Source organism: Piliocolobus tephrosceles, chromosome 7, assembly GCF_002776525.5.
Source record: "Piliocolobus tephrosceles isolate RC106 chromosome 7, ASM277652v3, whole genome shotgun sequence".
Classification (NCBI taxonomy): domain Eukaryota; kingdom Metazoa; phylum Chordata; class Mammalia; order Primates; family Cercopithecidae; genus Piliocolobus; species Piliocolobus tephrosceles.
The window spans coordinates 29,084,763-29,102,793 of record NC_045440.1 but is presented as its reverse complement, the minus strand read 5'-3'; the positions used below and the strand labels follow the sequence as shown (position 1 = coordinate 29,102,793).

Genomic DNA, 18,031 nt, shown 5'->3' with positions numbered 1-18,031 from the left:
TACTACTGTATTTTTACAGTAAGTAAGGTAGAGAAAATGTTACTAAGAAAATCATAAGGAAGAGAAAATATGTTTACTATTGCTTAAATGTAAGTGGATCACCATAAAGGTCTTCATCATCATCTTCACATTGAGTAGGCTAAGGAAGAGGAGGGGTTGGTCATGCAGTCTTAAGGAGTAGCAGAGGTGGAAGAAAATCTAAGTATAAGTTGTCCCACACTGTTCAAACCCATATTGTTCATGAATCAACTATATTTTTAAATACTAGCAAAGAACACATGGAAATAAACAATTTTTAAAATACCATTTAAAATAACTTCAGGCAGCCGGGCATGGTGGCTCGCACCTGTAATCCCAGCACTGTGGGAGGCTGAGGGAGGTGAATTACTTGAGGTCAGGAGTTTAGACCAGCCTGGCCAACATGGCGAAACCCCGTCTCTACTAAAAATAGGAAAAAATTAGCCGGGCGTGGTGGTGGGTGCCTATAATCCCAGCTACTTGGGAGGCAGAGGCATGAGAATCCTTTGAACCCAGGAGGCGGAGGTTGCAATGAGCTGAGCTCATACCACTGCATTCCAGCCTGGGTGACAGAGCAAGACTCCATCTCAAAATAAAATATAATAACTTTAAAATGGAATACTTAGTTACAAATATAACAAAATGTGTAAGGTTTTTATGCGATAAACTATAAAACACTGATGTTTTTTAAAAAAGGAAATCTAAATAAATGGAAAGATATAGTGTGTTCATGGATTAAAAGACTCAACATAATGACATCATGAATGGGCTTATCAAAAGATGTTCAATGGCTAATCATAGCCATTAAAGAAATGCATATGAAAACCACAATGAGATGTAACTATACACTTGTTAGAACAGCTGAAAAAGAAAACAATAACAGTGCCAAATGCTGGTGAGGATGGGAGACACCAACTCACTCATGCATTGCCATTAGGGAATGTAAGATAGCACAGCCACTCTGGAAAACAATTTGGCATCATCTTTAAAAACAACATGCAACCATGCACAGTGGCATGTGCTTGTAGTTCCAGCTACTCAGGAAGCCAAGGCAGGAGGACTGCTTGAGCCCAGGAGTTCAAGGCCATCCTGAGCAACATAGCAAGACCCAATCTTTAAAAATATAAGTAAGCATGCAGGCCAGGCACAGTGGCTCACACCTGTATTCCCAGCACTTTGGGAGGCCGAGGCAGGTGGATCAACTGAGGTCGAGAGTTCAAGACCACCCTGACCAACATGGAGAAACCCCATCCCAACTAAAAAAATACAAAAATTAGCCAGGCACAGTGGCGCATGCCTGTAGTCCTACCTACTCATGGGCTGAGGCAGGAGAATCGCTTGAACCCTGGAGGCGGAGGTTGCGGTGAGCTGAGATTGCGCCCTTGCCCTCCAGCTTGGGCAACAAGAGTGAAACTCCGTCTCAAAAATAAATAAGTATACAACTTCCATATGATCCAGCCATCCTTCTCTTGGGCATTTTTCCCTGGCAAACAAAAAATGATGTTCACAGAAAAACCTATACATGAATGTACACAGCAGCTTAATTTGTAATAACCAGAAACTGACAACCACCCCAAATTTCTAATGAGTAAATGGTTAAACAAACGATGGCACATTCATATGATGGTATACTACTTAGCAATAAAAAGAAACAATCTATTCATACAACAACTTGGCTGAATCTCAGAGGCAGTATGCTAAGCAAAAAAACAAAAAAAATGCAATCTCTACAGGTCTCATACCACAAAATGTCATTTACAAACATTCTAGAAATGACAAAAGTATGCATACGGAGAAGAGATTAATAATTTTCAGGATTTAGGGACAGGGTAGGAGAATGGGAGTGTGTGAGAGTTTCAGCATGAAAAAATATATAAAGGAGTGACACAGGGATGTCTCTGGTGATAGAGCAGTTCTGTATCTTAGAGTGATTGTTACACAAATCTTCATGTGATAAAATTGCATAGAACTACACACACAAGTGGATGAAAATCTGGTTGGTAAAGTCTTAATAAGGTCTGTAGCTTGTACCAGTGTCATTTTCCTTGTTTTGATATTGGATTATAGCTACATGTTTCCACTGGAGGAAACTGGGTTAAGGGTACACAAGACCTCTGTGTACTGTTGCTGCAACTTCCTGTGAATCTATATTCATTTCAAAATAAAAAGTTACACATCCACAAAATCATCATATGTTATGAAACTATCAAAATTTGTACATCATATGTTACAAAACTATTAAAATTTGTAGTGATTATTATAAATATTAAAATGAAAATCATTTTGGGGGTCAATAGAATTAAAAATGGGAATGAGGAATGAGTTGTTACTGAAATCAGCTGGTTATAGTATTTTATATTGGTTTTGTCATTATGTTAACTTCTGTTGATTGATAAGCTAAATTTAAGGGGCAAATTGTTAATTAGGTTCATTTATATGGAAATTGCCTTAAACCTTCTATATAGTGAGTCTTCATTATTTGAGGATTCCATGTTTGTGAATTTCCTACTTGTTGAAATTCACAATCAACAGTCAGCAGTGCTTTTTTGTCCGAACTTGATACTCAGCAATGCTTTCACAGACATGCACGTTGGGGTCAAGAATTTGAGTCACCCAATGCATGCATTCTCATCTAAGGTCAAATGAGGCCATGCTTTGCCTTGTTTCAGCTCTCATACTGCAATAAGTGTTCTTTTCCTAGTGATAGTGCTACATTGTTGTATTAGTCCTATTTTTTTTTTTTTTTTTTAATGAAAGAGAGAGATTTAATTGACTCACAGTTGCCCATGGCTGGGGAGACCTTAGGAAACTTACAATCATGGCAGAAGGGGAAGCAAACATGTCCTTCTTCACATGGAGTCAGGAGAAAGAAGAGCTGAGCAAGGAGGGCAAGGCCCCTTATAAAACCAGCAGATCTCATGAGAACTCTATCTCAAGAACGGCATGGAGGTAACTACCCCCATGATTCAGTTACCTCCCACTGGGTTTTGGGAACTATAAGATGAGATCTGGGTAGGGACACAGCCAACCCATATCAATTGTTAACATCTTTGTTGGTGATCTCACTGCTTTAAATGGTCTCCAAGTGTAATGCTGAAGTGTGGTCTAGTATTCCTAAGGTCAAGAAGGTTATGATATGCTTTACAGAGAAAACACATTTTAGGTAAGCTTCACTCAGGCCTGAGTTCAATGTTAATGTATTTCCAGGAAGAGGAGGAAGAAACTTGCCAATCTGTACATCAGGCCTCACCAAAAAGTGCTAAGGTAACATCTATAGTGCCTGATGAAACTCTGGGAAAGATAGAAAAGCAGCTAAATTTATAGATTCATGAGATTTCATTATGGCTAATTTAAAAAAGCATAGTGGGCAGCATTGTTGTGAAGCTAAAAGCCAGAGGAACTTAGGTCACATTACCCAGAGTCAGGGAAAAGTTAAACTCTTCCTGGCTAGTGCTATTTGACTCAAACATTTCAAAAGGTGATAGATGCAACATGAAAAATGTTGAGCTTGCAGGCAGATGGGTTCTGCAGATCAGGATGTTAAGGAAGAGTGTTTTAAAATAACCAGCTAAATGTCACATCGGAAAATGGAAGAACAAGTTTTCAAAACTGATGAGATTGGTTTGTTTTATAAAGATGTTGGCAGAATCTACATAATGCAAATGGCATTTTGGTGGTCAAAAATTTGACCAGGATCAGCACAGTGGCTCTTGCCTGTAATCCCAGCACTTTCGGAGGCCAAGGTTGAAGAGGATCGCTTGAGCCCAGGAATTTGAGACCAGCTTGGACAACCCCATCTCTACAAAAAATAAAAGAAAAACTAGCTGGGCATGTTGCGCCTGTGCCTGCTGTAGTCCCAGCTATGCAGGAAGCCAAGGCAGGAGCGTCACTGGAGCCCAGGAGTTAGAGGTTACAGTGAGAAATGATCATATCACTACACTCCAGCCTGGGCTACAGAGTGAGATCCTGTCTCTAAGGGGGGGAAAAAAAAGTTGACCAGATGCCCGCAGTAAGTTAACCCTTTCCTTTCCCCCAAGAACAGTAGTTTGTGACACAATGTTTGTGACTCAGTGTTGGTGGGAACTTTGTAGAATATAACTACCACAAATGACAAGAGTCAATTGTATTTGCTCCCTGCTTTCCTCTGAGTTCACTTCCATAGGATTAGGATTTTATCCTTTTATGCATCTATTTACAACAATGCTGGAGACACGCACTGTCCTAAGAAAGTCTGTTTCCTCTTTCACATGCCACTGTATCAGGCAACATCTTACACGCATGTTCTTGTACTTTTGCAAATCAAAATAACCCAATTGTTTTCTAATGTGTAGTTTGCCTTATCATTACTTGTCAAACATTCATGCACTAACAGTAGCTGCCAGGTTTGTGTAATGATGTGCATTGTGGAGTCAGAGTTGCAACATCTTAAGTTGAATATTCTGGGACTGTCATATTTGTATATGTCAACTTTTAAGAACTCTTAATAGGTATGTGGAGAAAATCATGGTTCATATTTTCATTTATATAAAGTATAGGAAGTCTATATTACTGTTGTAGAACCTTAAATATCAATTGTTACCTTACGTTGTTAATGAAAATTCAGTACTTGGTTATTTTGTGTCTTTGAGATACAGTTGTCATTGTACAGATGTCCAGTAATGTCATTTTAAATGCAAACAACTGCTTTCTCTTTTTCTACCTTTAGTTTACTTGTCACCTTGTTACACCAATAGTAGAGAGTATAGTTTTATACATGATACTCTTAACCAGTGCAGGCTTGATGTAAGCTGTGATCTGCAGTCGTTATGGCAGTTTGGGGATACAAAACTGGTTCACAATGAGGAGCTGGAAAAAAATTTTACTACTAAGAGGTAAGTTACTATGATCTAAACGTGTTTGAGATTTTGTTGTGTTTCTTACTATGGAGTTTTATGCTAATTTATTTCTACCATTTGAGATTTAGTAAGTTGTTACTAAGAAAACAGATTATTTTTTGTTACATTCTCATAGTCTTCTGTAACATTGAAAGCTAAGTGTGAGATTTGATTAGTTTTATGTATTAATGTAGTGAAATTTCAGACACCCCCTTCCAATTTTCTAACCTAGATAAATTTTTCAGAAACATGCATCAGCACCTTTATTAAGCAGCCAATTTGTAGATCCCTCACACCTCCTAGATAATGTGAAACAGCAGTCGAAGTAATCAAAAAGTAACTCCTTTTTACTCTTGAACCCAGCCCTTAAGAGACTGGGTTGATGTTTTTATTTGGGAGGATTGCAGCCAGCTGTTTCTAGCTTTTCCACTACAACTGTCCTTTCTATGTTGATGCCATTTCTCACACATAGTTTTTCAAAGTACTTCTCCAGCTTCTTTGGAAGGCATATTATTGTCATTTTCATAAGAATAAAATCATATGCAAAGTTTTCATTGTAAGCATTTTTTATTTATAGGTATAGATTTTGTTTGAGCACAATTTAGCGTTTATTTTCTTCTAACTTGTCTCCTTTGCCATTTCTCACTGTTTAACTTAAAACCTAACTAGAGTTTGATAGACCTACATGTGGAACTCGTTTTGGAATGTTTCAACTTGTATATTTTAGAATTGATTCCTCTTGACTCAAACATGCTGCCACACTTGGTGTCAGTTTGGAGATTTGGAATTAATGGGAATGATAGAATTTGTTAGCCGGGCGTGGTGGCTCATGCCAGCACTTAGGGAGGCTGAGGCGGGCGGATCACCTGAGGTCGGGAGTTCGAGACCAGTCTGACCAACATGGAGAAACCCCATCTCTACTAAAAATACAAAAAATTAGCCGGGCGTGGTGGCGGGCATCTGTAATCCCAGCTACTAGGGAGGCCGAGGCAGGAGAATCGCTTGAACCTGGGAGGCAGAGGTTGCGGTGAGCCGAGATCACGCTATTGCATTCCAGCCTGGGCAACAAGAGTGAAACTCCATCTCAAAAAAAAAAAAAAAATTGTTGTGGCATGTTGCCTTTCCTCTAAAAAACACAGCTTTGTGGGTTAAAAAGGGCTAGGTATATCCAGTGACTTCCAAGTTGAAAAACAGTTTGATCCAAAATGAATTCCTGACACTGTTCTTTGGTTTTGCTTATTTTGGACATTAAAATTTTTGTCCTTTCAAACCAGTTATTTCTCCCTGTTAGTGTTATAGAAAAGTTAGAACAAGTACCCAGTGATAGACAGGACATGTTAGAACATTGTAAATGACCAACATGTATAGGATTTACTGTTTTCCTGGCTGTTTGCCCAATTAGACAAAAACTCGTTTGTTTCCCATAGTTATTTATACTCATTTCATGGTACTTACTACAATATATTGATTTGTGTCTCATTCTCCTAGTGTATTTTGAGTTTTACCTTGTTTTGTGTTCAAAGTGCAAAACTGAGTCTGGCAACACAAGCCAATTTGAACGGGTTTCTGTACTTGAAATCAACAATAACCCAACTGGAACTGAATTTCGTACTGGGAAAGGGGTACTTGTAGGAAAGACATTCTAAAATATGGATTTAGTTCAAGGGAAGAGGGCAATGAGGACCCCCCTCTCCGCCCCACTGCAGAATTCCCAAATGGGAAGTTGGTGATAATCTGTATCTTGGGGCACAGAACCTGTGTTTCATGAGGCTGTAGTTTTTGAGAAAAATTCTACCGAAAACTCAGCGTATTAGAGTGCCTTGACCATTTCCCGTTTAGACCCAAGAAAGATCATTTTTTCAATCATAGAAAATTCAGATTCAATAAAAAAGAGTCACTCTGTTTGTGGCCTAGTTTCACAGTTCAGCTTTGCAAGATTAGCTTGAAGTAGAGAATTAATCCTTTCCAAAGTTAGGGTGAATATGGGTTTAAAAGAAATGAGATTTAACAGGGGATAAGGATGTGGTAAAGCACAAATCTGTTGCCTGAAATCTTTCCCAAATACCTCCTTTCTCCTATTTGGAGAAAATACCTCCTTTTGAGTATTTTCTGCCTAGTAAGTGGAACTACCTCAAGTTCATACAGTAAAGATACACATTGCTTGATGACAGGATTATGTTGTGAGAAATGCATCACTGGGCAATTTTGTCATTGTGTGAACCTCATAGAGTGGACTTACACAAACCTAGATGGTGTAGCCTACTTATACACCTCAGCTGTATGGTATAGCCTGTTACTACTGTAGACATTATAAACACTGTACACTTAGGCTACATTAAATGTATTTTTTAATTTTCGCAATAATAAACCTTAGCTTACTGTAATATTTTCTTTATAAACTTTAAAAGTTTAACTTTTTGACCCTTTTTTAATAACATTTAGCTTAAAAAACAAATACATTGTGCAACTGAACAAAATATTTTTATCCTTATTCTATACACGTTTTTCTATTTTTTTTTTTTTTTTAACTTTTAGAGCTCTTTATTAGAAAACTTAAGACACAAGCACACACATGAGCCTAAACCTACACAGGGTCAGGATCATCAATATCATTGACTTCCACCTCTGCATCTGTCCCACTGGAAGGTCTTCAGGTGCAGTAACATACATGGAGCTGTCATCTTCTGTGATAGCAATGCCTTCTTCAGGAATACTTCCTGAAGGACCAGCCTGAGGCTGTCTTACGATTAATTTGTTTTAATAAGGAGAGATAATATACTCTAAAATAATAATAAAAAGTATAGTATACTAAATACATAAACCAACAACATAGTCACTTATTATCAAGTATTGTGTATTGTACATAATCATACATGCTATACTTTTATAGGACTGGCAGTGCACAACCATCACCACAGACATGAAAGTAATGCATTACACTATGATATGAGACCTAAGATATCACTAGGCAATAGGAATTTTTCAGCTCCATTATAATCTTATGGGACCACCATTGTATTTTTGGTTTGCCATTAACAAAAATGTCTATTATGGCACATGGCTGTATTTTAAATGCAATCTGGGGGTAGAAATTGATGGTTTCAAATTGAAATTCAGTACATGAAGTTCATTATAGATTGAGGGCCTTGGATGATGGGGAGGTCCCAGAGACTTGTTGCCAAGAGACAGACATTCTTAGTCTCAACCATTGTCTGAACAAGATCTCCTGCTATGGTTACTAGCCTTTGGAATTTTGAGAACAAGGAATCCCAGCTGCTTCTTTACAGAAGGATATATATGCCAAGGACAAGTTAATACTGACAATTGTTAGCATTCTTTACTTTTTAGAATTCAGTTTTTTTTCCTCCATGATTGTATTTTGGGTTTAGATAATTTAGACTTAGCCATATGTCACTAAATGAATGTTGGTTATTTAGGTCTATATCCAGATCTGTTGGAAACGAAGGCATTTCATCTGTGTGATCATCATGGATCTGGAGTTGGATGTAGTAATTCAATGAGACTTTGGGTTGTTCCCTCCTTGTGAGGTAGATTGAAAGTACTTTGTGTAAATGAGCACTTTTGAAAGTATATGTGTTAGAAGTAGGGTATGTAGGAAAAAGGGTAGCCAAATGAGTAGACTACAGTTTTCCTAACAATTCTAGATCATCTTTTATAATTAGCCTAACCATTTTTTGTCCACTTCCCCTTGCTTTGTGAGTTTATTGATGTACAAGCCTAGTCATTTTTTTTTTTTTTGATACGGAGTCTTGCTCTGTCGCCTAGGCTGGAGTGTAGTGGCGCGATCTCGGCTCACTGCAAGCTCTGCCTACCTGGTTCAGGCCATTCTCCTGCCTCAGCCTCTCAAGTAGCTGGGGCTACAGGCGCCTGCCACCATGCCCGGCTAACTTGTGGTGTTTTTAGTGGAGACGGGGTTTCCCCGTCTTGATGAAGATCAAGATCAAGATGGTCTTGATTTCCTGACCTCGTGATCCCCCCACCTCAGCCTTCCAAAGTGCTGGGATTACAGGCGTGAGCCCCTGCGCCCGGCCCTAGTCATTATATTTATATAAACATAGCATAAGACTTGCTTGGAAATCCTCTTCTGGTGGCTATGAGCAAGGAAGCCTAGTTGCTACGAGCTTCCTTCTTGCGACCATGATGGGAGCTGGATGTGGATAAAGATAAAGCTCTGCACAGCAGAGGGAGAGTTGTGGGGAAAAACAAGTTCCTCATATCATTGAGGGGCCAAGTTCAGAATCTGCCTGTGGTGAGCAGCATAATACTCCCCCAAAGATGTCCACATCCTAATCCCCAGAAACTGTGAATATATCACCCTTACATCCTTACATGGCAGAAAGAACTTTGCAGGTGTGATTGAGGTTACAGACCTGGAGATGGGTGAGTATCCGAGGTGATCTTAGTGGGCCCAGTTTAATCACAGGAGCTTTTAATAATAGAAGAGGGAGGCAGAAGAATGGATCAGAGAGCAGAAATGAAAGAAAAAAGAGATATGAGGGGGACTCAGCTTGCCTTTTCTGGCTTTGAAGATGAAAGAAGGAGATTATGAGCCAAGGATTGTGGGTAACTTCTAGAAGCTGGGAAATGTCCTTAGCTAACAGCCAGCAAGGAAATGGAGACCTCAATCCTACAACTGCTGGTAATTCAATTCTGCCAGCTTGGAAAGAGATCCTCCCCTAGAACCTCAGAAAGGAACACAATCCAGACAGACGGCACCTTGATTTTAGCCCAGTGAGAGTCATGTCTGACTTCTCTATGTAACTAAAATAATAAATTTATGCTTTTTAATCCATTAAGTTTGTGAGAATTTGTTAGAGCAGCAAAGGAAACGAAGTCTTATATCTGGAGTTGGGTGGCATTCGCACATTTCTTAAATATTGTGGAATCCCAATTTCTCTTAGCTGTCAGCGTTTTGGTTCTTATATTGCACTTTGGGCCAGCTGGATACTGAGTTCTTATCACTAGCAATCTGATGGATTTGAAAATTATTAAGTTATCTTTAAAGATCTCCAAAGAAACAATTTTATTTTCTTTATTATAAAAAAAAACTTACTTGAATACTTTTAATCTCTACTTCAGGCAACCTCCACCCCATAGCTAAATACCTTGTATGAACTTGTGTTTCCACTTAAACTTAGAGATAAAATACTTCTCAGAGTTTCATTTACTGAACAAAAAATTAGCTACTATATGTAGGTTGTCTTGGAACCTATTCTAAATGATGTAATTAACTATGACATAGGCATTCCATCCAAAGCACTTATACTTTGCTGTAGTTGGCTTAAATGAGACAGCATGTTAGCACAGTGTAAATTAAGAGTTCCTGGTCTACAGAAAGATATACAAGATTCCAATTCTATTTCATCCGCGCAGCTTCTCTATCATATGAGTTTTCTCATCTGTCTTTTACATTTATTTTACTTAATATGTAATAAAATATTAGTTAAAAAGTATGACCAAAATTAAAAACCCACAAGCAAGAGTATAACTACAAATTCTAAGACTTGAGTGTTGTGTTGATTTTGAGCTTTCCACCCCAGAGCTTAAAGTACCTGCAGGGTTCAGAGGTGACAGACTTTGACATCTATCCCTCGTTAGTATTGCTGCAGAAAAACATGGGGAAACATTTCTAGAAAATTATTTTATATATTTTTAAAATTTAACATAATATTAACACAGATTCTGATGCTTATTAATGTCTTTTGGTAAAAGAGTGCTTTGTATTTGCTAGTTCTTCAGATTCTTACCCAGTTATTTATCAAGCAGGTGAAGCTCCTTTCCTGATGCACTCACTAGAAGTCAGTACTGTGATACCGGGTTTTTGAGAAAAGAAAAGCTTTTATTACAGGTAGACTCACAAGGAGACAGGAGGTCAAGCCCAAACCTGTCTCCCTATGCTAGCTTTAAAGCAGTAATGTTATTAGAAATGGTTTGCGGGGGTTGATTCTAGCATCTTTAGGTGATTGGTGGAAGGAAAGGTAGGTGTAGAAAGTCTTTGGGCATGCACAGTTGTCTCTTTATGCTTCCTCATGGGTCCCATGTGCAAATTTGGGGAGAGTTAGTATAAAACACACGATGAAAATTCAGGCTGTGATGTCAACAAGCTCATTCTATATAAACTTCGTTTGGCCGTATTGGTTCCAAATGATTTCAGCCAGTGTTGTTACAAGCGGAGGGAGTTTGAGTATTTCAGTAAGTTTTCTTATATGCCATCCTGCAAGCTTAAGAATTTCTACTAGTCAGTGGTTTCTTTATTTCTTGGGGACACAGTTTCAATTACATGTTACTGTGCACAGAAAAGAGTCTTTAGGCTCATTTTACCTATTGTTTCTGAAATGGAAGTCTTGAGACTCAAGAGTTTCTGTCATTTGAAGTCGTGATTTAGATCATGTTTGAATAAATTTGGAAATTCAACCTTTTATGCAATTTTTAGAGGCAGAAATAGATCAAAAACTAACTTTTCTATAGGTCATTTTTTTACTAACATATTCAGGCCCTTTTTTTCAACTATAATTCTGAAGACACACTGAAAAATAAAAAGTATTAGTAGTATAATTACCAATACAAAACTCCAGAGAATATTTTCTACTTCAATTTACAGAGGATTTTGTGGCCCTGGATAAGATTTTTATTGTTACATTTGTTTCATTCCACTGAAACCCTTATGATGATACAGTGGTAGTCAGGGAGATGACCAGGTTAAAAAAAAAAAAAAGAATTTGGCCCAAAATACCCTGGTGCCACTGTGGAAAAACCCTGCTGTAAGGTTTGCATTATACATTATACATCTTTAATTTATTCTGGTGTACCTTCAAATGTTACTTTTATGTGTAGTGTAAGAATCTTAGACAGTAATCTTAGTGGTTCACGGAATTGACTGATGTCAAGGTGAAATCAAGAGCAGGAAATGCCAATTTGTGGAGCCAAGATTTAAGGCTGACATTTCCAAGAAATAGAAGTGATCATTATCTAATCAGTCAGTCTTGCTTTTGTGGTCCTGCCTACTGTTAATGATGAGTCATTCTTGAAAGTAAGTATTAATATACTTATTAATACTTATGTGCATGGTATACTTTAAACAAATTCTGTAACTGGTATTCCAGGAAATAAATCTTGGAACCTTGTGGTTCTCAACAGTTTTCCTTTTGTGGTATATACATTCCTTTGCTAGGTTCTGTAGATTCTCCATTGCAGATAATCATTTGGACCCTAGTGTCTGAACCACTCTATTGTACCACCTGGTGTGGCAATTTCTGCTGCCACTACTCCTGAGCAAACCATATAGAATACCTCATCTGCCAATTTTAGGGAAGGGATATATATTTTATATGTTTAAATGGGTCTTGTAATGGAAGTAGTAGAATTGGGGCTTTCTATACTTCAGATTATAGTCTTTTCTGAGGTTGATTCATAATTTTCTTTACCTAAGATAAGATCCTGTAATCAAATACTAGCTTGTTTCTCCCAGCTGTTACCTAAATCCCTGAAGAATGGAGAATGTCCCTAATAATTGACTATGTGTGTGCATATGTGTGTGTGTTTGTGTCTATAGATATGTAGAGATACATAGATGTAGACAAGGTATTTTGTTTAGAAAATGCATGTTCTTCCCTCCATAACACAATTAACAAAAATGTGAGCTCTGGAACCTGACAGACAAGAATTGGCGTGTATAATTCCAACTCCTTTGTCATTTTCCTACTTTGGCAAGATTTAACTTTCTGAACCTATTTTCCTCATTTTAAAAATGTCGATAGCAACAAAATAAACTATAAAAACTTCTTGGGAGGTTAAGAATGAAATGAGAAGATGCATGTAAAGTTTAAGATTTTGTACTGGTTACGCTAGCAGCATTTAAGAAATGTTAGCCCCTGTTATTTTAGACCAGGGATGATAATAATGTTCATAAATCTTGGATAAGTAATCCTGAATTTGTTTCTAAGATGATTTTTCAACCTAATTTATCATCACAGTGTAGTAATACCTCTGAATATCAGTACTTCTCTTACTTTCTAACTATGGTCAGTGGAAACACGTATCTTCTGGAAAATTTTGTTGATATTTATTTTTAACTGTATATATTGTTTGTTTTACATTAGGTCAGAGATGCGTGAAAGTGGAAGACATTGCAGAGAACTTGAAGAACATTTCTGCTTTTTAGCACTTCCGCAGAGTGATGTAGCCCAGATATATCAGAATGGAATAAGTACCAGAGCATCTACATTGAAGATACTAGGAAATCCTCTTCTTGGAATTTATATGTTTAGACATGTTGATATTGCCTTGAATTATTCTCATAGTCGTAGCATTCCTGTAGAAAGTATTTTAATTTTTAAGGTAGGTATCATAAAACAAATATTAAGTATATGGACAGTTTGCTTTAAATTGACCTGAACATATTATCCTTTCCATATAAACTGTTAATGTTTTTAAATTCCAGTCTATTAAATAAATTATTATTTTTATTATTTTTGTCATCATTATTCAAAATTTTCTCCTTTCCTCTTTACCTGGGTGTGCAACACAAAGCAAAAAAAAAAAAAAGCAAAGGCAGCCTCCGTCTTTGTCTTCCCAATATATATATTTTTCTGTTCTAATTGACCCACCTTTTACTCTCGTTTCTATCATAATAAGTACTATAGTGTTTTACATACCCTCCTCTAAAGCATTATATTATTGTAATTTTGGTTTAAGCTAGTTATTTTTAAACTCCTGCAGTTTATTTTAGTTAATAGTATTGTATCAATGTTAAATTCTTAATTTTGATGATTTTGCTATGGTTATGTAAGATGTTAATGTTAAGAAAAGCTGGGCACAGGGTGTATGGAACCTTTGAACTATTTTGTGCATGTGTGTGTGCGTGTGTGTGTGTGTGTGTGTCTGTCTCTCAAAGCCTTATTGAAGAAAATTAGCCACCACGTAAATGTCCAGCAATAGTGTATTATGAATGTATCATATATTATGGCTCTGAAATAAGAAGTATCTGTTGCAGTTAGATTTATGGAAAAATTTTAAAGATGTGGGAAAATGCTTATGCAATCATGTTTAACTTTTTAAATTTTTAAAAAATGAGATATCAAGATGATATAAAATGTGCTTAGTTGTTATGAGTGATGATCTTGGGATCATGACAGTATAGTTTTCTGTACTTTCTAGTTTTCCAAATTAGCATTTTCCAAACATCCAGTGGTAAGTGTTCCTTCCCTTCCCTTGCGCTTCCCCTTCCCCTTTCCCCTTTTTCCTTTCCCCTTTCCCCTTTCTCCCTTTTTCTTCTTTTTCTCCCTTTCTCCCTTCCATTTTCTTTCGTTTTTTTGAGAGTGTCACTCTGTCACCCAGGGTGGAGTTCAGTGGTGCAAGCTCAGAGTGCAGCATTTGTAACTGTAGTAAATGAGATTGCTTTCCTGATTTCCTTTTTAGATCAATAACTATTATCATATAGAAATACTACTGATGAGTGTTTGTTGATTTTGTATCCTGCAACTTTACTAAATTTATCAGTTCTAAGAGGGTTTTTTTAATGACACTAGGTTTTCCTAAATATAAGATCATGTCATCTACAAACAAGGATAATTTGACTTCTTTCTTTCCCATTTTGATGCACTTTATTTTTTTCACTTGCCTGATTGGTCTGGCTAGTACTTTTAGAGCTATATTGAATAGAAATGGTAAAAGTGAGCATCCTTGTCTTCTTCCAGATCCTTGTAAAAAGGCTTTCAATTTTTCCCTATTCAGTATATTAGCTGTGGGTTTGTCATATATGAGTTTTATTGTTTTGAGATATATTCCCTCTATACCCAATTTGTTGGGACTTTTTGTGAAGGAATGTTCAGTTTTACTGCTTTTTTCAGCATCTAATGAAGTGATAGGTTTTTGTCCTTGATTCTCTTGATGTGATTTATCACATTTATTGATTTGCATAAGACAAACCATCCTTGCATCCCTGGTATGAATCCCACTTGGACATGATGAATGATATTTTTAGTATGTTGTTGAATTCAGTTGCTAATATTTTGTTGAGGATTTTTACATCTCTGTTCATCAGGAGTATTGGCCCATAGCTTCTTTTGTTGTCTTTGGTTTTGGCATCAAGGCAATACTGGCCTTGTGGAATGAGTTTGGAAGTATCTCCTCCCCTTCAACTTTTTGGAATAGGTTGATTAGAATTGGTATTATTCTTTAATGTTGTTTAGAATTTAGTGGTGAAGCCATCAGGACCTGGGCTTTTTTTTGTCAGAAGACTTTATTGCTGTTTTGATCTTGTCACTCATTATTTATTTGTTCAAGTTTTCTGTTTCTTCATGGTTCAGTCTCAATAGGTTGGATGTCCAGGAATGTATCTGTTTCTTTGGGGTTTTCCAATTTATTGCTGTATAGTTATCATACTAGTCTCTAACGATCCTTTTTATTTCTGTCATTTCAGTTATAATGTTTTCTTTTAGTTTCTGATTTTATTTATTTGGGTCTTCTGTCTTTCTTAGTCTAAGTAATAGTTTGTATATTCTGTTTACCTTTTTAAAATATAATTTTTTTGTTTCAGTGATCTTTTTGTTTTTAGTTTTAATTTTATTTCTTCTCTGATCTTTATTATGTCTTTCCCCCTACTAATTCTGGGTTTGGTTTGCTCTCACTTTCTAGTTCTTTGAGGTGCTAATAGAATTCTGTCCGCTTACAATGTTGTTGATAGGTAAGAACTTACTACTGCTATTTTGTTGCTTGTTTTCTCGTTGTTTCATAACTCTTTCTTCCTGTCTTCCTTTGTGTTTTATTTTCTCTGGTAGTATGTTTTAATTCATTGCTTTTTATTTTTAGTGTGTCTGCTTTTTGGTTACCCTAAGGCTTACAAAACACATTTTGTAGTTACAGCAAGTTACTTTAAACTGATAGAGCTTAACTGTAATTGCAAAGAAAAAAATCTATACACACCAATTTCCTTTTCTTCCCACATTTTGAATTTTTGATAATCACAATTTGTATTATGTATATTGCTTGTCTCTTAAAAATTGTGGTTAAGTTTTTTTCATTTTGTCTTAAAAAAGATACAAGTGATTTATACATCATGATTACAGTATCAGTATAGCAATCATATTAGCATCCTTTTGGTTTTGAACAGCTCCCTTTAGTATCTCTTGTAGGACTGGTCTGATAACAATAAATTCCTTCAGCCTTTTTTTTCTTTCCTTTTTTTTTTGGGCGGGGGGGGTGTCTGGGAAAGTATCCCTTCTATTTCTCCTTCATTTCTGAAGGATAGTTTGCTGGCTACAGTAAAAACTTTCTTTTCGTTTTTTCCCTGAGGACATAGCTTCAGACTCCCGGGCTCTAGCAATCCTCATACCTATTTTTTAGATGTTTATATATATGTCTTTCATCAGATTTGGGAAGTTTTCAGCCTTCGTTTCTTCAAATACTCTCTCTGCCCTTTTTCTCTCTCTCCTTCTCAGACTCCCACAGCGTATATGTTCTTACGCTTGATGGTGCCCCACAGGTCTCTTAGGCTCTGTTTTTTTTTTTTTTTTTTTTTTAGTCTTTTTTCTGTCTGTTCCTCAGACTCAATAATTTTCATTTTCCAATCTTTAAGATCACTTATTCTTTCTTTTGCCTGCTCAAATCTGCCTTTAAACCCCTCTAGAGAGCTTTTCGTTTTAGTTACTGTACTTTTCAGCTATAGGATTTCTTTTTGGTTTTTAAGTTTTCTCTTTATTGATATTTCCATTTTGTTCATACATTGTTTTTTACTATCTGCACGTACTTAGCTCTTTGAGCATCTTTAAGACAGTTGTTTTAAAGTCTGTCTAATAGATCAGCCATCAGGTCATTTTCAGGGACAATTTCTGTTTATTTTTTTCCTTTGAATGGGCTGTACTTTTCTGTTTCTTCGCATACCTGGTGATTTTTTTTTGTGGAAAACTGGACATTTCATCTAATAATGTGGTAACTCTGGAAATCATCTCCTCCCAGGGTTTGGTTGTGGTTTTGTGTTTCTGTTTTTTGATTGTTGTGGGCTATCTCTGTGCCAAGGATCAATCTGAAGTATAAACTTCTCAGCCTTTTCTGAGCCTGCACCTTTCCCTCTGTATGCTGATTTTCTAATTTCTCCTGTATCTGTGGTTGCTTTTGAGTATGGTATTTTTTTATGTCTGGTTCCAAAATAGGGGAAAAGAAAAAAATGAAGAAGGAAAAAAGGCACTGGCTCTTTAATCCCATGGGTGTCATTTCAGCCAGGCCAGGAGGGGCTTGCAACAATGGTATAGATGCAGCAATGCCTGCCACTTCTGGCTACTCCTCTGTTATTAATAGAAGCAGCACTCAGTGATGAGAACACGTATCCCCTATGTTTATTATTGCCCACTCTGGCCTACAAAAATTATGGCCAGGAACACATGTACAAGCTGCTCCAGGAACACTGTACCGCTGCCTGCCATGGGGCACCAAGAGTGGCTGCCACTGTGCTGAGAACTGAAATTAACCATAATACAGGTTGAGCATCCCTAATCCAAAAATTTGAAATCTGAAATGCTCCAAAATTTGAAATTTTCTGAGTGCCAACATTACACTCAAAGGAAATACTAATTGGAGCATTTAGAGTTTCAGATTTCCTTATTAGGGATGCTCAACTGGTAAGTATAACACAAATATTCTGAAATTCGAAAACATTCAAAATCTGAAACACTTCTGGTTTTAAGCATTTTGGATAAGGGATACTCAACCTGTATGCTATCCAAGCATTCCCCTGAAAGTTGCAAGCCTTCAGTAGGCTCCAGAGTTCCAAAATAGTTACACCAGAGTTACACCAGACAGATTTTACCAGTGCAGTTATTGTCTACGTGGGGAGGCAGATTTCTGGTACCTCCTACTCCACCACCTTCCCAATTGACCTCTGAACTATTTTTACAACTTTTTCTGAAATTGTAAAAGCTATTCAAAATCTTAAAAATAAGTCTCATAGCAGAATCGCAGGCATCCACAGATAAATTGGTTAAGATTTACTCTGGTCGTTTTTCTTGGAGAAATAAGCATAAAGAGAAATCTAAGGGGGGAAGAAAAGAAAAAAAATTTTACTCTGGTTAAGCTTTGCCAGGACTATTAAAATCTCAGTAGGTATCCTGATTTGCATGAAAACA

The 18,031-nt window shown here is 36.9% G+C and overlaps 1 protein-coding gene across 1 annotated transcript in view; it reads left to right on the top strand.

Annotated features, from left to right (window-relative positions):
• The window catches only part of TEX15 (testis expressed 15, meiosis and synapsis associated), a 62,811-nt gene that overhangs the window by 12,477 nt on the left and 32,303 nt on the right, over positions 1-18,031 (top strand). Inside the window, exons 2-3 of the mRNA XM_023214655.2 lie at positions 4,724-4,889; positions 13,013-13,250. Coding sequence (XP_023070423.2) covers positions 4,724-4,889; positions 13,013-13,250 — 404 coding nt within the window. The remainder of the gene's footprint in view (positions 1-4,723; positions 4,890-13,012; positions 13,251-18,031) is intronic.